The sequence below is a fragment of the Mandrillus leucophaeus genome, unplaced genomic scaffold (assembly GCF_000951045.1).
Source record: "Mandrillus leucophaeus isolate KB7577 unplaced genomic scaffold, Mleu.le_1.0 Scaffold1481, whole genome shotgun sequence".
NCBI classification, from domain to species: domain Eukaryota; kingdom Metazoa; phylum Chordata; class Mammalia; order Primates; family Cercopithecidae; genus Mandrillus; species Mandrillus leucophaeus.
Genome location: NW_012101456.1, coordinates 125,103 through 144,366, shown reverse-complemented (window position 1 = coordinate 144,366; position 19,264 = coordinate 125,103). Strand labels below are relative to the sequence as shown.

At 38.6% G+C, this 19,264-nt stretch overlaps 1 protein-coding gene across 1 annotated transcript in view; it reads left to right on the top strand.

Moving 5' to 3' along the window:
- The window catches only part of LOC105535611 (sodium/hydrogen exchanger 9), a gene marked incomplete at its 3' end in the record, with an annotated part of 317,019 nt that overhangs the window by 209,911 nt on the left and 87,844 nt on the right, over positions 1–19,264 (top strand). Inside the window, exon 6 of the mRNA XM_011974743.1 lies at positions 9,501–9,606. Coding sequence (XP_011830133.1) covers positions 9,501–9,606 — 106 coding nt within the window. The remainder of the gene's footprint in view (positions 1–9,500; positions 9,607–19,264) is intronic.

Sequence of the window (19,264 nt, the reverse complement as noted above, 5' to 3'; positions counted from 1 at the left end):
TTGTTCAGGTAGAACAACTCCCACTGGAGTTGTCTTGGCAATGGTTGGATATGGGAGTCTATAGCTGAGGAAGAGGAGGCCGGGCACAGTGACTCACACCTGTAATCGCAGCTGTAATTTGGGAGGCCGAGATGGGTGGATCATTCAAGGTCAGGAGTTCAAGACCAGCCTGGCCAACATAAGGAAACCCTGTCTCTACTAAAAATAGAGGAAGGGATGGACTAGAGATTGACATCACCAGATGTTGATGAAATTACTCAAGTTGAGTTTACAAAGTTAGAAGGGGATTGGAGATTTTTTCCTGGACAATGCCTATATTAAAGGGATGGGTTTACAAAGGAGACTAACGAAAACCTGGAGAGGTTAAAGGAAAATCACAAGGGGCTAGTCTCCTCAAAACAAAGGAGGAGAGCACTTAGAGAGACAGGAAGAGTTCACAGTGCCAGGTCCCACAGTGGGGTCAAGTAGTGTGGAAGCCCAGGGAGAAATCTTGAGGAAGGCCAGGTCCTCACAGACAGCATGTGGGGCCTTGGGGAAGAGACTCTGAGTTCCATGCTTTATGTTCTTGTTAAGTTTTACCAGTTTCATAAGTAGGTTGCTGTCTTTTCTAATTCTAAAAATAGTGCACATTTATTGTAGAAATTTTAGAAAATACAAAAAAGCTCAAAAAGAAAATTAAAATGGCCATTGTTTGCTTCTATGTTGAGAGCTGCTTTATGACTTTTGGCTTGCTCTCCTCAGACTTGGCTTGCCTGGTTTGTTAACCTTCCATCCTAGTTTGGACTTTACCATTCCCATCTCATCACCAATTCTTCATAGTGATTGAACTCAACAGTGTAGCCCAGATAGGGTAAAAACTGGCAAATAAAGTGATTTGATGAGCTATAAAATGGTGCATTCCGAGTAAATGAGTCATCTGTGGCCTGTGATGATGGCACCAAGAGGGATACACATGGATAATTACATCAGCAACAGAGGACCTCAAAGGCACACATATTTGAAAATCTATAGCCTTGTTATTGGTCCAGGTTTTTCCTTGCTAAGCATAACCTAAAACATGAATTTGTTTAAGTGACTTACTTCTTTCCTGCTAGTGGTGGGGTAAGGGGAGTGGAGGCTGTGCTATAGCTAAGAGAACACTCTAGCCACATCTCACTCATTAACTCATTGAAAAGTCAAATGTCTGGGAGCTTGGCCTCCCCACCATTTTGTCATTCTTACTGTAAGAGACGAACAGAGTATATTTGTTTGATAGAACTGCTATGAGAATTACTACAAACTTAGTGGCTTAAGACAGCACAGATGTATTACCTCACAGTTCCATAGGTCAGAAGTCCAGGTTGGCTCTATTGGGTTCTTGGATCAGAGTCTCACAAGGCAAAAATCAACCTACTGGCTGGTAGGACTCTCATCAGGAAGCTCTAGGTTTAGGTTGTTGACAGAATGCAGTTTCTTTCCATCAGAAGACCAAGGTCTCTATTTCCTTGGGGCTGAAAGTTGAGGTCACGCTTGGCTCCAAGAGGTTTCTCTCTCTCTGGCCCTTGCAGGTGATCCCCTACGTCTCAGAGCCAGGAACAGTGTGTTGGATCCTTCTCACACTTGGGATCTTCCCAACTTTCCCTTTCTTTCACGTTTCTTCAGTTTCATCCGTCTGACTATAGCCTAAAAAATTTTTCTGCTCTTCAGAGCTCAGGTGATTAGGTTGGACCTGCCCAGGTAATCTAACATGATCTGCCTATTTTAAGGTCCATAACTGTATTAGTCTGTTCTCACACTGCTGATAAAGACATACCCAAGACCAGCTAACTTATAAAGGAAAGAGGTTTAATTGACTCACAGCTCCACATGGCTGGGGAGCCCTCACAATCATGGTGGAAGGCAAATGAGGAGCAAAGTTACGTCTTGGCAGGCAAGAGAGAGCTTGTGTACCAGAAATTCCCTTTATGAATCCCTCAGAGCTTGTGAGACTCATTCACTATCACAAGAACAGCACAGGAAAGACCTGCTCCTCGTGATTCAATTATCTCCCACCAGGTCCCTCCCATGACATGTGGAAATTATGGGAGCTACAATTCAAGATGAGATTTGGGTGGGGATACAGCCAAATCATATCAATAACCTTAAGTGCACCTTCAAAGCTCCTTTTGGCATGCAAGGCAACATATTCATATGCTCTGAGGATGAGTGCATTCTTCAGCTTACCACATAGGGTGATGACAGGGATAGATTTATGATATAACCAATCTCTTTCTGTCTTTTTTCTTCCCTGTATCTCACCCAGGCCCAATGTTGACTCTTTTCAATATTACTCTTGTTTACCCTTGGCACCTTTCTAATCTATTTAGGGAACCAGCATGGTCATCTTCCACTTTGAAACAGTTCTGTAATGTCCCTCCGGGTCCTGATCCACTGGTTGGGAAGTGATGGTACAAGAAATCTGCTTCTTTCATATCTTTTTGTAGCAAGAGAAAAAACTTGTTTGGGAAGCCCTCTTATTTTGTGTGTACCATGATCATGACTAACACAGTTGTCTTTTGAACATGTCTCTTTCCTCACAGTTCTTACATGTCATGGCTCACAGTGATATTTTTACCTCCAAGTGTTGATTTTTTTTTTTTTTTGTGACCCATCCTAACTATGGCTGCTGCTTTTTTATTCCATAGAGCTTTATTTAATGTTTTTTCATGATTTGTAGACAAACCCTTGCCCACCATTTTCATTTTTAGAAAGGAAAAATGCTGAAGTGATAATCCTAGTTGGAAAATGCTTGTATGAAGGGATGAATCATCATCACTCAGATACTGGGCATGTTGCACAGATTCCCTGTTAAACTTCACCATGGCTCATTAAACCTCATTGGTGAGAAAATTGAATCTTTGTTAAATGTTTATGTTCTTTGCTAATGTTAAATTTAGAATATCTCTGATGTAGGTACCCTTGGGGAAGATTTTAAAACACTAGGTAAAGTGCCCGCAGATTTCAGTCCATAAGTTCCCAGATATAAGACCTGGAAAACATTCCCCACCTGGATTGATCTTCCAGTTTCTCCCTTTCCAGTCTTAATATATCCTACTTTTCTTAATGCCAAACCACATGACCTTCTGGTTACCTTTTTCTACTCTCAGTGACTGCTAGGGATTATATTTCTGGTTTTTCATCAATAAAAGGAAATTGGTTATTCTCAAACACCACTCAGCCATGTTTGAAGTCAAGGGATAGAGGTGGGATTGTCAATATTTTTATTACGCACCCATAATAAATCTCTGCCCACAAAGCATTTACATTTCAAAAAAAGAAGGCTTAAACAAATATAAATATCAGCAACAGAAATATGATTCTAGAAATGTGATAGTGGAGTTAATGTAAAAAGAATAATTTTCCTCATTTAAAAGTTATTAGAAATCTCCTACATGTATACCAAAAGAATCAGCTGGTTATTGCATGGCAAAAGATACTAAGATCTCAGGAGCCCTTCTCAACAAGGGAATTAAGCTCTACCGAAGATGATTTGAGGGAATATTTTCTCGTTTCTCTCAAGGATGTGCTTAGCTAGTATCATTCTCAACAGAGAGGAAACAAGTTAATTCATTACATATAACAAATGGCTTAGAGCAGTGGTTCTCAAGATTTTGGGTATCAAAACCTTTTGCAATTAGGAAAGACCCCCAGGAGTTTTTGCTTATGTGAGATGTATCTATCAATATTTACCATACTAGAGACCAAGCGCAGTGGCTCATGCTGTAATCCCAGCACTTTGTGAGGCCAAGGTGGGCAGATCCCTTGAGGTCAAGAGTTCAAGACCAGTCTGGCCAAGATGGTGAAACTCTGTCTCTACTAAAAATTCAAAAATTATCTAGGCGTGGTGGCAGGCACCTATAGTCCCAGCTAGTCAAGAGGCTGAGGCAGGAGAATCACTTGAACCCGGGAGGCAGAGGTTGTAGTGAGTTGAGATTGCGCCACTACACTCCAGCCTGGGCAACTGAGCGAGACTCAGTCTCAAAAAATAAAATGAATAAATAAAAAATATTTACCATATTAGAAATTAAAACAAATTCTAAAACATGTTTTTATTAATGTATTTAAAATAACAATCGTAAAACATTTGCATGTTAATATAAATAACATATTTTCACCAAAAGTTTATTTTCCAAAACAAAAAAATTAGAAGAGTGGCATTGTTTCACATTTCTACAAAGCTCTTTAACATATAGTGCAATGGAAGACAGCTGGATTCTCGTATCTTGCTTCTGCATTCAATCTGTTGCATCATGTAGCCTCTGGAAAATTAAAAAATGCAAGTAACGTATTCATGTTATTATGAAAATAGTTTTGACCTTGAGGATCTTCCTAGATAGGTCTCAGGAACCTCCAGGGGTCCCTGGGCCACACTTTGAAGCCATTGCTCTTGGGCATAAGAGCTTGTTTTCCCCAAGGAACCCTGTTTGAGGAAGCCTACAAATGTGTGCATGCATATCATATATTCTCCATTATTACCTCAGTACCAAAATGATATAGCATATTGATGTTTAAAATAAAATTGCAAAGTTTTAGGGCTATATTCTTCATGAAGTTTTGTGTAACTTAAAATTTAGAATGACCTCAATAAATTGAACGACTAGTCATTAGCTTTGTAATCTGGTATTGTTTCTCCTACTCAGAAGGGTTAGTCTTTTCACTTGTATTCTAGGATTACGATTGGCAAAACTTGACTGGCAAAATCAATCCAGGCATCAATTTTGCTGCTGAATCTTTGCTGAGAATTTAATAGTTCTCAAAATAATTCCCATATTTCAGCCTGCACCCAGATACCACAACTTTTTTGAAAGCCTCTCCTTCAGATTTCACTGTATACAGTATTTCGGGAAAGTAGGAAAAGTTACAGGAGAATGTCCTCCTCCATGCTCCTTCTTAGAAAAAGAAAATACATTTTCACAATAATCATTTTTTGGAAATGGAAAAATGCTACCTCGTTTATGAGAATACCAAGGTTCTACACCTGTCAGGCCTGACACCGATTCAGCTGCAAAAGCTTCAGATGTTTTTGATTTTCTATGTGTCATGGACAAGTGTCATACATACTGATTTGCACAGAAAACCATAGAGAGCAATCTCCAAGGGAGAGCCAGCATTCTGACAAGGCTGAATGACAACTTAGGAGGACAGGGGTAGGAACTATTCCATGTTCTTGTTCTTCGACCCAGGCAGATCTTGTGCTAGGTTGCTGAGAGCTGCCACATTAAAATATCATTTGAAATTTAAATTCCTTATAAAACACTTAGAAAATAGGGGTCACAGAGCTGCTAATGGAGATTCTAGGGAAGGGTCTGTCACTAAATCACCCTAAAGACTTGGAAGTTCTGAAAGGGCATCAAGAAAGTGGTCAGTTGAAAAGACAGCAGTTTAAAAAAATTGTAAAACATCTTAGAGTAAATACATTGAGATACTCATGGAGTCATGTAGTCACTCTCTGTATTTTTATCACTAGGTGGTGTGGTTATCATCTTTGAGATGAAAAAGGATGAGTTTTGATGCTATAATAGAGTTGTAGTAGGGGAAAAGACCCTTGGTATGATGAAGAAATCAAAATATTGCATCATTTTAGTGCTACACTTTTCTCTTACAGATTGAAAATTATCCTGTGTTTGACCCTAACAGTGTTTCATGAAACTTGCATTATCTGCCTCCAAGATATTCTGCACATTTTCAACCCTCCTTTAGCCTCTAACTCATGTGTTTCTCTCCTGACTCTCAGCAGATGATCTTACTTTCCTGAAAAGATGCATTCCCCATCTGCCTTTCAGTTTTCTTCTGCCTTCTCCAGACCTTGCTCCAGCAGTTTTCTCATCCTTTTTCTCTGTCTTCAACCTCTCTTTCCTCTGGCTTATTCTTGTCAACCTATAAATTAGATGTCTAAGAGAAAGCCTCACTTAGACCTCATAGGTTATGGATTTTTCTCTCTTCATCCTTTATCAAAAGCTTCTCAGAGTGCAGTCCACACCACTGGCTCCTCACTCGTTCCCCTCAAAGACCTTTACCATTTGATAACTGAAATTATTTTCTCAGCGATCTCCAGGGATTCAGTAGTATTTCTCAGTTATCACATTCCTCTACTATGCTTACCTAGAGGTAGGGGTGTGTGTGTGTGTGTGTGTGTGTGTGTGTGTGTGTGTGTGTGCATGTTCATCTACTTGAGCATAAGATTATATGTGCTTGTATCTTTTATTATCAGTTTGAAAGACAAAGTGAATTTTTCTCTCGCTACAACATCAGGTAGGAAGAGGGTGTGTAGAGGAGAAGGAACTCCAAGCCACAAGTGAAGCATGAGAATCTGCCACTAAAAGATGAGTGGAACTAAAGTAAGATAAAGACAGAAATGACCAAATTGTCTGATAAAATCAAAAGTTTAAGAAATTGGATTGCATCTTTTCCCCTTCCTATCCACACGATGTCCAGAGTGTTTTCCTCTTGTGGTCCCAAGAATTCTCACTTACATGGGCGTTGACTTTTAGTCCTGCCTTGGACCTAGGTTATCCTTACCAACCTAGCAAGGTGTGGGCAGAGCTGCTATGTGCATGTCCACGGCTGTCCCAAAGATTCTCTCCTGGAGAGGTGCTGCAGAGAGTCTTGGACATTGCATGTAAGACTGAGCCCTGCCAGGGAGCTAATTATATGAGTTTTTTTTAAAGCTCCAAGCTCAGCAGCAGAGTGGGTGACTAATTTCCTGACTCACCTATTCGACTCTTTGTGTTCCCAGCCAAATACTCCCTCTTGTAGGACACACTGCCTAGCTTTATTTCAAAACTATTCCATTTCTTCACAGGGTAGACAAGAATGTGCAAAGTAACAGTTTTCTCTTGTGTGTGGGACATCGTTTATGAAATGGAGTTCAGTTCTTTGTTCAAAAGGAATTGTGGGAATGTCAGAGCAGTGGTGAACAAAACTGGATATTCAATTAAAAGCCTTTCCTCTTCAAAGCTCAAAGCTTTCGTTAGACAGATGTAGAGTCTTCCCCACAGGGCAGAGGGGCTCCGTAAGTGGGGAGGTGGGGTAAGGGCCTTACCCTCCTTTTCGTGGGCCTAGGAAACCTCCATGGAAGTGGAGATGGGCTGCAAGTCCTTTTCAGAGCTTGATGATACAAATGAACAGCTACAGAGACTAAAGTTAACAATGGAGAGGCCACGATAGAATGTTCTAGTTTTAAAAAGTTACTTTTATTCCACAAAATCCTAGCAAAAGGAAAATGTTGCTAACCAAATCCCACTATAACCTTTTTGTTTTGGGTAGATGCAGTGTCTTACCTCTATCCAAAAAGGAGAAAGAGATTACTTAGCAGAAGTGTTTGCTTCCTCCCTCCCACCACCTGCAACATCTAAAGGTTGTGGCAAATGTTAACAGCTTCATGCTAGTAGAAAGCTAGTAAGATCTCTGCCATTTTACCTATCATGATTAATAGGACCTATTCAACTAGAATAATAAAATTGATTCTATGCCTGATAAAATTGGATCTGGCCAATTGTCATGTCAATTCATGGCATTTTCTTTCTTTTTTTTTGGATTTTGCAGTGGCTTCTTTAAAAAAAAACTTTTTAATTGACAAAAATTGTATATATTATGGTATACAGCAGAATTTTTTGGAATATGCATATCTTGCAGAATAGCTAAATCAGGCTGATTAACGTATGTATTAGCTCACATGCTTTTGTCATTGTACTGAGAACACTTAAAATCTGCTCTCTTAGCAATTTTCAAGTGTACAATACATTGCTATTAAATATAGTCACATGTTGTACGATAGATCAAAATCCAGAGTCATTCCTTGCTGCCTCTCAAGCACCAACACCCACCAATTTTCCATCTCAAATATCTCTGGGGTGCTGTCACCTCTGCTGTATGTTCCTTGATGGTATCTCTTATTCATTCACTCATTAAAGGCTTACTATGTTGCATCACTGTGCTAAGGGCTTGTGGCACACAGAGAAGATGAAAACCAGTGAGGTACATTTGTGAAGTACAAAGCACAGTGGTCATTGGTCTATTAGAACCCAAGACAATGAAGATGTAAGAGTTTGGGAGCATGGATCCGGGCCTCTTCCTGTCCTGGTACAACTCATCTCTTACTGGAATTACTGGGAAAGCCTCCAGCCATGTGTCCATTCTGCCCTCTGCCCTTCTGCCTGAGCTTTATTTCCAAGGTTCAGATTGTGTCATTTCTCTTATTAAAACTCTTAATCACTCTCTATTATGAAAGAACAAGTTCCAAACTTCTTAATCCTACCTATAAAACCTTCAAAGTCAACTTGACTTTCTTGCTTTTATTCCCTCGTAGCACTATTTTGTACAACACAGTTACTAACCTCACCATCCATGAAATAGGAAAAAACAGAATTAAAAATACCCACTCTGCCTTAAACATTTGCCATCAGTATCATTTTCAACCTATCTCTTTCCCCCTTGGCAATTAATTCAATGGATCATTTTCCTAATGATTGCTGTTCACACTCTGCTTAACTGTTTTAAATATCAAGATATTGAATAGTTTTGATGAACACAGATAATCAGCATGTGATTACTGACTGCCCTAATGTACTCACAGAGGCTCAATACAAGAACATGACATATAGTAGCAGGCCATGCAGCAGGCAACCAGAAGCAAATCCTCATGTCCTGTTCTTAAGAACACTGAGTCCGTCTTTATAGGTGAGCGTGATCTCCGGACAGAATGAGACCCAAGTGGAACCATGCCTCCCTTCACAGGAGTGGGCCATTGCAACAACTTCATTTATTCATTCACTCATTCATTTAGTCATTCATGCATCAAGCAGTTACTGAGTATGGCCTAATACCATGTGTCCAAAGATGAACCCCATTTCCAGGGAGCTCCCAGTCCTTTCTGTGGTAAGTTCAGTGATTTGATCCAAATGCTGGGATCCAGAAAGGAGTGAGTCAGGTCTCTGATGAGGCAGTTGAAGGGTTGGGAGGGGACGCTTGAAAGGTTCTTAAAGAATGGAAAAAAAAATGAGTCTTCGGTAGCAAGAAGTATGTGTGTGTGTGTGTGTGTGTGTGTGTGTGTGTTTAAGGAATAGGAGGATGGTAGCAAGTGGACGAGAAGGGAATTGCTGCCATAGTAGAAGGAATCAAAATGCAAAGGTAGTTAAGAAACTATACAGTGTGTTTGGGAAATTATGGCAATTTCAGTGTGACTTGAGAAAGGCAGCAAAGGGTGGGCAAAGGGGGCAGAGGGAGATGAGGCTAGAGGGTAAGCAAGATGCAGATTATAGGAGACTTGTACTTGGGAGCTCCAATTTTGTCTTTAAGCAGTGGGGAGCCAAGACAAGCCTCTAAGCATCAGGTATTTTTTTTGAATAAAGGTCTGGTGTTAGTAAAGTCATTGGGTTTGAGAAGGTAAGCATTTAATTAATGTTTTTGAGCAGCGACCATAGCCAAGGAAAACTCCATGCCTGCATCTCAGCTAACCTGCATGTTTGTGTGTGTCTTCCTAGTGACAGTGCTGGCCATTTTCCATGAACTGCACGTCGACCTTGACCTGTACACACTCTTGTTTGGAGAGAGTGTGTTGAATGACGCAGTGGCCATAGTCCTTACATAGTAAGTACCAGAACTTGGCCTATGTTTCTTTAACCATGTGAAATGTACTTTCACTTGTATCTTTTCTCTTATGTCATAGGGTTACAGGCAGTCTCTGGCTTTTTTCAAGGAATTGTTATCACAGAAAATCTCCATAATGGGCACAATTCATTAGGCATCTAATTTCTAATACTATTAATGGGTTTTATGTTTCCAGCTTATTACAAGATACTACCTAGAGGGTAACTTATTTTACTCAATGCATATATTTAGCTGATTCACTTAAGGTTCCTAAAATGCACATAAATGAGCTTTTTTCATTTCAAATCAATATCATTTAATTTTTTGCCTTATATAAGTCACTTTCCAGATAATAGACTAATAGAAACCTTTGTATTGATGGGCAGATTGGCAGATTGGAGCCAGAATGTAAGGGTCAGAATACTCTTTATTTCTCAATGCAAAAGTAATGCTGTATAGGAATGCATACATCTTTAAAAAATCACATGACAGATGAAACTGATGGAGCTTCGGCTCAGCACCAGTGCAATTTCCCTTTGTGCTTGAAGGATTTTAGGGTGGGGGGATGAGAGCCAGTGCTCTTTCCTTACCTCCTCTTTAGACACTTACCATTTATCTTTAATAAATGCCACTTCAGTGGCTTTCACTATGCCAGAGGTCTCTTCCTGGTTTTAGATTAAGACCAACATTTTGGGTAACTGTCAGATATCCCAAAAGAAAGTCGGTGTCTGATAATTAAATGTGACAAAAAGATTCTATTCTGGGTGTTAATTACTTCGAATGCAGTTGAAAATGTATTGTGAAGTAACAAAAGATTGTTAAAAGTCAGATCTCACAGAGGGGAGTAGGAAATGACAGAGCAGCACTACTCTTTTTTTTCTTCTTTCTTTTTGCCAGTTGACATTTCTTAAGGCTGCTGCCCCAAAGTTGTCAGTGAATTCAACAACTTTCAAGTGTGTCTCCAAATATACTTACATTTCACCTGGCCACGGAGAAGTGTCTTTCCTGCTTTAAATGAAAATATCAGCGAGTGCAAATTAAGAGCAAAAGCCATGGGCAGATTCACAAATGCTAAAGGATGCTTTTAAAGAAACACCAAGAACAATTAATTAGGACATCAGAAATCCCTGTCCAAGAAATACTAGCATTAAAAGAACATTTGGAGTAAAACTCTTTAAAAATCTGCTGAGTTCCTCATTTTTACTTCCTGAGCTGCCAAGTTGGAAAAGGCCAAGCGAAGCAAAACCACTAAAGTGCAAATGAGCTTGGGAAAGAATCATGCCGACACAACCAGGGAAGGTTTGGCCTTTCTGGTTTCAGGACCACCATTCACAGTAGTTTTCCATTAAAAATGCAGACGCTAAGGATAAATGTTGATGCTGTTGAGCACCAACCTGGGAGCATTTGAAATAGTCCATGTAGTATCTCCTCAGGTCAATACATGGTTGGTATTGCAGGTGCCTCTCCTACCTCTCTACCCATGTCTTCATAATGTTTAATTAAAGAAGATGTGTTTCACACCGTGGCAAGAGCTCTTCCTTTCTAGGAATGAGACGTTGCCATTCTAGCTGAAATCTTGTACTCCTCAGCTTCGGCAATTCTGGTATCGTACAGTGATCCCAGTGAGCTCCAATGTAAAATAAAGGGTAATCCTAAGTAAAATCATTTCACTTCCAAAGCTTACATATTCGAATACCAGCTCTTTCTTTCCATGCACTCTACTGAGTGGCCTATAGCGCTGCCATATCCTGGCCCAGGCTGTCTACCAGTGCTGTCTGCTGCTCACCATGTCCTCCTTTTTGCACATTTCCATGTGACATTCTCTTCACTTATTCTCACTTGCTCATTTTCTTCTTAAACTTAATTTATAGCACACATACTATTCTCTTTGTACATCTATTTACACAGATATTTCCTCTCCTTGCAATGCCTTATCTCCGCACACTCTCTGCCAACCATTTTCTGGTTCCCTTAGGAAAGCCATATTTACATATCATTTAAAGGTCTTCTATGACTTTCAGTCTAAAAGTTCAAACATTTGTCTCTCCATTTTTCTTTCTCTTCACACTAGACCCTGTATAGCACCCTGACACAACTCTCTGGGTGGTATCTCGCTGCCTTTGGACAGAGCTCACTCCTCTTGGGTTCACCAATTCAGCTTCTAGTTTTGCCTAATCAAGTCTTTCAACTGTTCCCTCAGTCTCCTTCTTTGGGAACCTCCAGCCCACAGGCTGAGCTTCTGCTTCACCCCTGCACAGCATTGGATTTACATATGTATTTGCTTTTCTAGATAGTAACTTTTTGAAAGCAGACTCTATGTGCTTGAAGTGCATCTTAGAAGAACAAATGGAAACCTCTTTTGTGTTTTCCCTTTCTTCTTCCATCTTTGTGTGGTTTTGAAGTTTAAGAACAGTGATAAAGTTATTCTTGTGTCATGGGAAAAAAAGTTTTCCATTTTGATGTGAAACCCAATTATTGATGACTAGAACCCTTGACCAAGCCCCCAGAGCCCCTCTGAAATAGCCATATACTTTTATTTACCTTCTCATCTGCCAGCAAACCTCCTTGCTTAAGAACCATCTTTTTTAGTTTTAGTATTTTTACACTTTTAATAGTATCGTGGCAATACTGTGCTCTAGTATTTAGCCACATTTTAAATTAAAGCAGCTTTTCTTTGCTAATCTAAGAAGCATATGATTAATTATAATACTGTTTCTTGGGTTAACTGTGCTCTGAATTTCAGATACCTAACATAATTAAATTTGATGGCCACAACTCTTGTACGTAGCAGCAGCTGGTGGGTGCTATATCATGCTCCTGTGATTTAAAATGATCCAGAATTGTTTGTGCTAAAATGCAAATAACTTTATTTAATATAAAAGTTTTGAAATTAGCTTGTCCCTAACTCATACTATTATTTCAAACATAAAGGGAATGTCATGCTCAAACATGTATGCATACTGCCTCACAAATGAATTCCACATGATACATTTGCATTTCTAAATGTTATTTAATAGGCTATGAAGGAAGGCAAAAGATATATGGAAGAGATCTCAAAGGGTGTGTGTTTTTGAATCCTGAACAAAAACCTTAATTTCAGAGGCAGCATGATAGAGTAGAAAGAAGCCTAGGTTAAAAGTCAGAAGATTTGGTGTCAAAATTGCCACTAATTAACTGTGCAATTACTACAGTTGACAGGAAACCAACCCAAACTGAGGTAAACAAAAAAGGAATCTGTATTAGCTGATGTGACTGAACACCAGTAATAGAAATGGCTCAGTCAAGGATCCAATGAAATGAACAGGAATCTTTCTTCGCTCAACTTCATGGTTAGCGCCCTCTTCTGGTTACAAGATGGCTGCCAGCATTTCCCAGGGCTGTCTCTTCAGGAGATTTGACCAAGAATTTTTGTTCCACCATTCCCAGACTAAATTTTAGTACCTTTCATAGATTCTGATGCAGTTTATCTTGGAATAATCACTATGGCCAGTAAAGGTACAGCATTTATTGGCTTGGGTCTAAGTCACCTGCTCCATGAGTTCAAGGGTATATAATCAGCTTCGTTGGAAGCACATGAGCTGAGACTGGAGAAAGGTGGAATTATTGCTCAGGTAATACTGCCATGATAAAGGAAAAGTAGATGCTGGATAGTAACACAACAAAACAAAACCTAGATCGGGGTCCTCAACCCCCAGGCCGTGGACCAGCACTGGTCTGTGGCCTATTAGGAATTGGGCCACACAGCGAGAGGTGAGCAGTGGGCCAGTGAGCAGTACTGCCTGAGCTCCGCCTCTGTCAGATCAAGGGCGGCATTAGATTCTCCTAGGAGTGCAAACCCTATTGTGAACTGCGCATGTGAGGGATCTAGGTTGCACACTCCTTATGAGCATCTAATGCCTGAGAATGCCTTGCATCCTGAAGCCATCCCCTCCCCCAATCCATGGAAAAATTGTCTTCCACGAAACAGTTCCCTGGTGCCGAAAAGTCTGGGGACTGCTGACCTAGATGACCACTACCGTGATTTTGTATGGCCATAAACTCCCTATGCTAATTTATTGATCTAGAAAATGCGAGAATAGTTGTTCCATATACATTACGGAATTATTCTGAGTAATAAAGTAATTACGGTTGTAAAGGCCCTGTAATCTACATAGCCTATGCTATATAAATATAAATATAATTCCTACCCTTATTTGTATCAATGTCTTTCATTCTACTTACAGAGATCTCTCTGGTTTTATTAAAATGACTAAAGATAAATCTGCTTCTAGTGAAGCATTTCTTCATAAATACGGCATTTTATGATCCAGGAAACTTAGAGAATAACCATTTTTACATGTGATTTCCTCTATTAGGAATGAATCACTTAGTGAAGACATACTGTCTAAAGTTGATAAATCAAGAAATAGAGGTTGAAGTATTAATATGTTACTTAAAGTTATAAAGGTGCCCACAACCAAAACTGATATTTCTTGTGGAAGTTAAGCAGAAAAAAAGGAGAAAGAAAGGAAGGGAGAAGCTAACTAAAATTCTGCATCTGGCATACTAGGAAATGAACAGATGCTATGTGGAGTTGCTAAGTCAAGAAATGAAAATGTATGCATATTGTTAAGAGTCATAGAATAACAATCAGAAAAAATAAACCCATAAATGGTTAAAATCAGATACCTTTGCTGTTTAGGATCACGATATAGGCAAAGGATGAAAAATAAGTTAACTCTTTATTTTATACTCTTCTATGCTGTCTGAATGTTTTTAATGTGTTTGCATTATATTTACTTATATATTCTTCCGGTGATCAAGCTATCAAACGCAGAAACTATAAAATAAAAGCCCATTTGTTTGATGGCAATAGAGTCAAGCAATCCTAGCAGGCAAAAACCACTCCAAAAAAATTAAATGATGAATAATAAACCAAGGGAAGCATTTTCAACACATGTTGATCAGTTAATAGTCTTTGTAATATACATGATGAATTGTTAATCTCATCACTATACCTAATTCATTATTTACGTTACCTTGGGCAAGTTACTCAATCCCCCTGTGCCTTGGCAGCCTCATTTGTAAAATAAAGACAGTAATAGCATTTACCTCACAGGATGGGATTAAACATAAAACACCTAAATCAGGGCCTAGTGCGTCATGCTCAATACACATTAAATGTTAGCTGTTGCTGTTACTCCTATCATCAAAGACCAATAATAAAAGGTAAGCATAATAGAAAAATGGACAAATGATATAAACAGTGAATAAACAAAAGAAGAAAGATAAATGGGCAATAGCTGTACTAAATAAGATCAGCTTCACTAATAATGAAATAAAACAACTTAAACCAACAATGGAGTACTGTTTTTACCTGGCAAATATTTGAATCTTCAGGACTCAAAAAAGAATAATCATACTTGGAGTAAGCCAGAGTTTGGGAATTGAGAACCCTCCTATATGACTGGTGAAAAAGGAAAGTGATAAAACTTTTACAAAGGCAATATTGACTGAGTCATTAGAATTTGTGAATCATTTGATCCAGCAATTTTGTTTCTAGATATTTGTTCTAAGAAGTAATTACAGGCATGTGCAACAGTCTCTCCATGGAGATGAGTTGAGCAATGAGTCTCTCCATTGATTTGAGCAAGAAGTTGTGCACAGTGGTTACTAGTTGGTTGAGTGAATTATAATATATTAATATCATGGAACCCTATGAAGTCATTTAAAAAATGATAAAGAAAAAATATGTTTATGTTAATGGGAAAAGATATTCACAATACATTTTTAAGTAAATAGGAATATTTAATATATAATATTTATATTTAATACGTATTAAATAAGAAAATTTAGTATATAATAAGATCTAGCTTGGTTAAAAATTCACAGCGAAATTTACATGTGCAAATGCATCTAAAATTATTATATATACTAATATACATTATATGTATTATATATGAATATAATTATATATGATTAAATTTTATATATTTTTATTATACCTGTATATATAAATAACATATAACATTTGTATTATTTATATATAATTTATATGGAGTCAGAAGTGTTATGTGGACTCACAGGTGATTTTTATTTTTTTCTTTTGGCTTGCATATATTTATTTAAAATAGAGCAAACTACTTATGATAGACTCCGGTCCCGAAAATCCCCATTAACATACTTAATAATTGGCAACCTTCATTTAAGTGCAGATTGCACAGAGATAGAAGTCTGAAATTCTTTTTCTACCCATGATAGAAGAGAAAGAGGATGTTGAATGTTTTGGGCCATTTATCTGCAAAACAGAAATATTGCCATTGTTGTACTGAAACCTACTTGTAAAATAATTCCGCAGTGTGCAAATGCCTCCAGGTTTTCTTAGAGATAAAATAAGTATCTCATTAAACAGCTGACTCTTGGATGACAATAAATACATACTAGATGTCTTTATTCCCTGTTAAGTAAATGCTTATAAGGAAATTTGATGTCAATTATTTAAAAAGATGAAGAAATGGAGCACCAATTTTGACTTTTTAATGAGACTGTTATGCTGCAGACAAGTTCTTGCTAGATAATGTCATTTAAAGTGTGATACCAGTGAATGCTTGACACTTTGAGTGGCATTTTGAAAGACTACATTTCTTACCACCCATGTATCTTAAGGGAAATTTAATATGGAAGGTAATTGGATGGCTATGGGACTCAAGCAACCGTGGAACTGAGGGGAACCTTGAACTATCATCCAGCCATTCAAGAGAAATGTACTGAGGATAGGTATGTGCTAGACATTATGCCAGGTGTTTGTGATATAGATTGGATGGGGATAGCCCCTCATCTTGGCCCTCAATAACCCCTCACTGAAGTAGGCAAACAATAGCTATGAAGGGATTTAATATGCGTAACAAAACCTAACCCTAAAAACCGTCTCAGAAAATAGCTTACATGTATAGGGTTTGGTTATAAAAAGATGTTCCTAAAATAATTCCATTTTTTCTCTTGGTAACGTCATCCTGAAGTAGATTTTGAGTTCCTTAAAGGCAAATTTTCTCCATCCCTCACAACACATAGGCGATTATTTGGTAGTTTCTCCAATAACTACTGAATGAGTTGATAGACTCCTTCAGAAGCAGATGGGGGACATTTTATAATACTAATCATTAAAACCTATTCCAGAGATAGATATTTAACGTTCATTCTGATTCTTCCAACTTTTTGAAAAGCCTTGTTAGGAACACTCATTAGTGCTCCTCCAATCTGATCCATAGTTGTAAACACAGAGGTGATAAGAAGCTGTCCCCTTTTGATCAGAATTAACTGAAATTGTTATCACAACCAGAGGTACATTTCTCATGAATCTGCTTAACTTAGAAACAAGTATCTTATATCTTGACACATCTTTCTGAAGGTTATTCACTTTGATATTTGCCTTGAAAACTGATAATCAGCATGAAACTCATTTATTTTGATACCTGTCTAGGTACCGGGGTGATACATAATTTAAAAAAAAAAAAAAAAGTTAAGGCCGTTTTTGCTTAAGGACTCCTTGTCCTGGCAGTCAATTTCATGCTGACTTCATTTTTCAGACACCAGGTGGCATCACATGGCAGGAATGGGAAGGTTACCCTGGGATCTTTAAACAGAGGCTGGGAAGCAGTGCTCAGCTGGCTTCCAGCTTTAAGTTGTGCACTCGGTGTGCTGCCCACACCCCTGCCTGCTGCTGCTGTCTTGTTTGTTTTTCTCTCCTTCCTGTTCCCTGGTTCCTGACTCTGGCATCTCCCCTACCCTACCTCTTAATGTCCCTGTTCAGATTACTGGGACTTGACCTTGATTATATTCTGTGACTCTGTCTTTTGTCTCTCGGATGAGATCTGACATTCACTGGCAGCATCTCCAGAACTCAGCCCCGTAACTTAGAACTTGCTTTGCTCATGTCAAGTCATGCATGACAAACTGGCCTACCAAAAATAGATAAAAGAAATCCATGTTGACGGTGTCTTATCTCAGTTCCAATGTACTTTAATTTATTGGTGTATAAGTCAGATGCAAGTGATGAAAGTGACAGAAACCGAATTCAAATTAGCTTCAGCAAAATTTGTTCACTGGCATGTTTAACAGGGATTGAGCTGACTCTGGACATGCCAGGCTTAAGACTTCAAGCATGGCTGTCTATCCTTTCTTTTTCTCTATCGGCCCCGATTGCCTCTGAGTGCTAGCCTCATTCTTTCATGGTGCAGATAGATGGCTTACTCTAAAAAGCAGGAGAAGGTGACTAATGGCATGTCCAGGCTTACTTTTTCTTTTTCTTTTTTTTAGCTCAAAATAACATTTCATTCTCCCAATATTTGCATATCAGTCATGAAGATGCCATTTGCCTCTGCTTGTATCAGGAGATCACCCATAGGCCAATCACATAATACTCAAAGGGAATTGAACAAGGTAACTGGTCAGATCTGAGTCACATTCCCATCCCTGTGACTGGTGACATGGAATCCATTATTGGAAGAAAGTGGTTGGAGGACAAGTAAGAATAATAACATCCATATTTCATGATCCTAGAATGTTCAGAACATGGTGGATTAAAATGATAGGCCCTATGCACTAAAAACTCAAAGAAAGGCTTTATTTTAAAAAGCAAACATTACTAACTGTAGAGTTGATTTTGAAGGAGAGAAAAGGAAGTTCTCCAAGTGTGAGAAACAAGGGAAAAATCACAGCAAGAGTGGGAAGCTGCCACTGTCAGTGGCCATGTGATTTTACATAGCATATACTGCCCAGAGGTTTTGGAGCTGGAATCCCATTTCCATATGGAAATCGGAACCCTGTCTAAATGTTCACTCACAGTAATACATCTTGAGCAAAGCTCTTTGAATAAGGCCTGCAATTTCAAAGTGTTCCTTCAGTCACACAGACTGTGTAGAGCAGCCTTAAGAAATAGCGATGAAACTTGCCATCTATCTGGAATTTGAGAAGTCAAAATCCCTAGCCTGGGCAGTTGTGATACAGGAAATGTAAGCCAATAAATTAACGTGGAGAGTTTTCAGGACTATTGAAACAACTGCCCCAGCCATATCCCCTCTTCCTATTTCCAAATACACTGAAACTGCCCTGAAGTGATACTTTCACATCCCAGGTACATAGAAATCCCACTTAAAAAACACAATCTTTTCTGAAAATGAGCTCACAATAAATGTACAAGCCACAAAGAGAATAACTCCACCATGTTGAGTAAAGGAAGGAAAGAAAGGAGATAAGCAAAACAAAAGTAAATCAGAAGAACAGGCACCCTAAAGAACTAAACAAAAAAATACAAAACTATGAGAAAGATTATCAAATGAGCACACTAAAAAGACTAAAGAGGTAAATGGCAGAGTGGGGAAAAATCAGAAAAGAATGGGATAATAGGAAAAAAAGAACTTTTCAAAATGAAAAGTGCAAATATTGACATTAAAAACTAAAGGGAATGACATAAACGTCATATTAAACCCACCGATGAAACAGAAAATAAAGTTGGCAAATGGCCCGGCATGTAGTACAGATAAAAAAATATGAAAGGCTAGTTAAGGGATATGGAGTATAGCACTTTTTAAAAATCCAGAATTCATCAATAAAAATCTCAAAAGGACGGCCGGGCGCGGTGGCTCAAGCCTGTAATCCCAGCACTTTGGGAGGCTGAGAC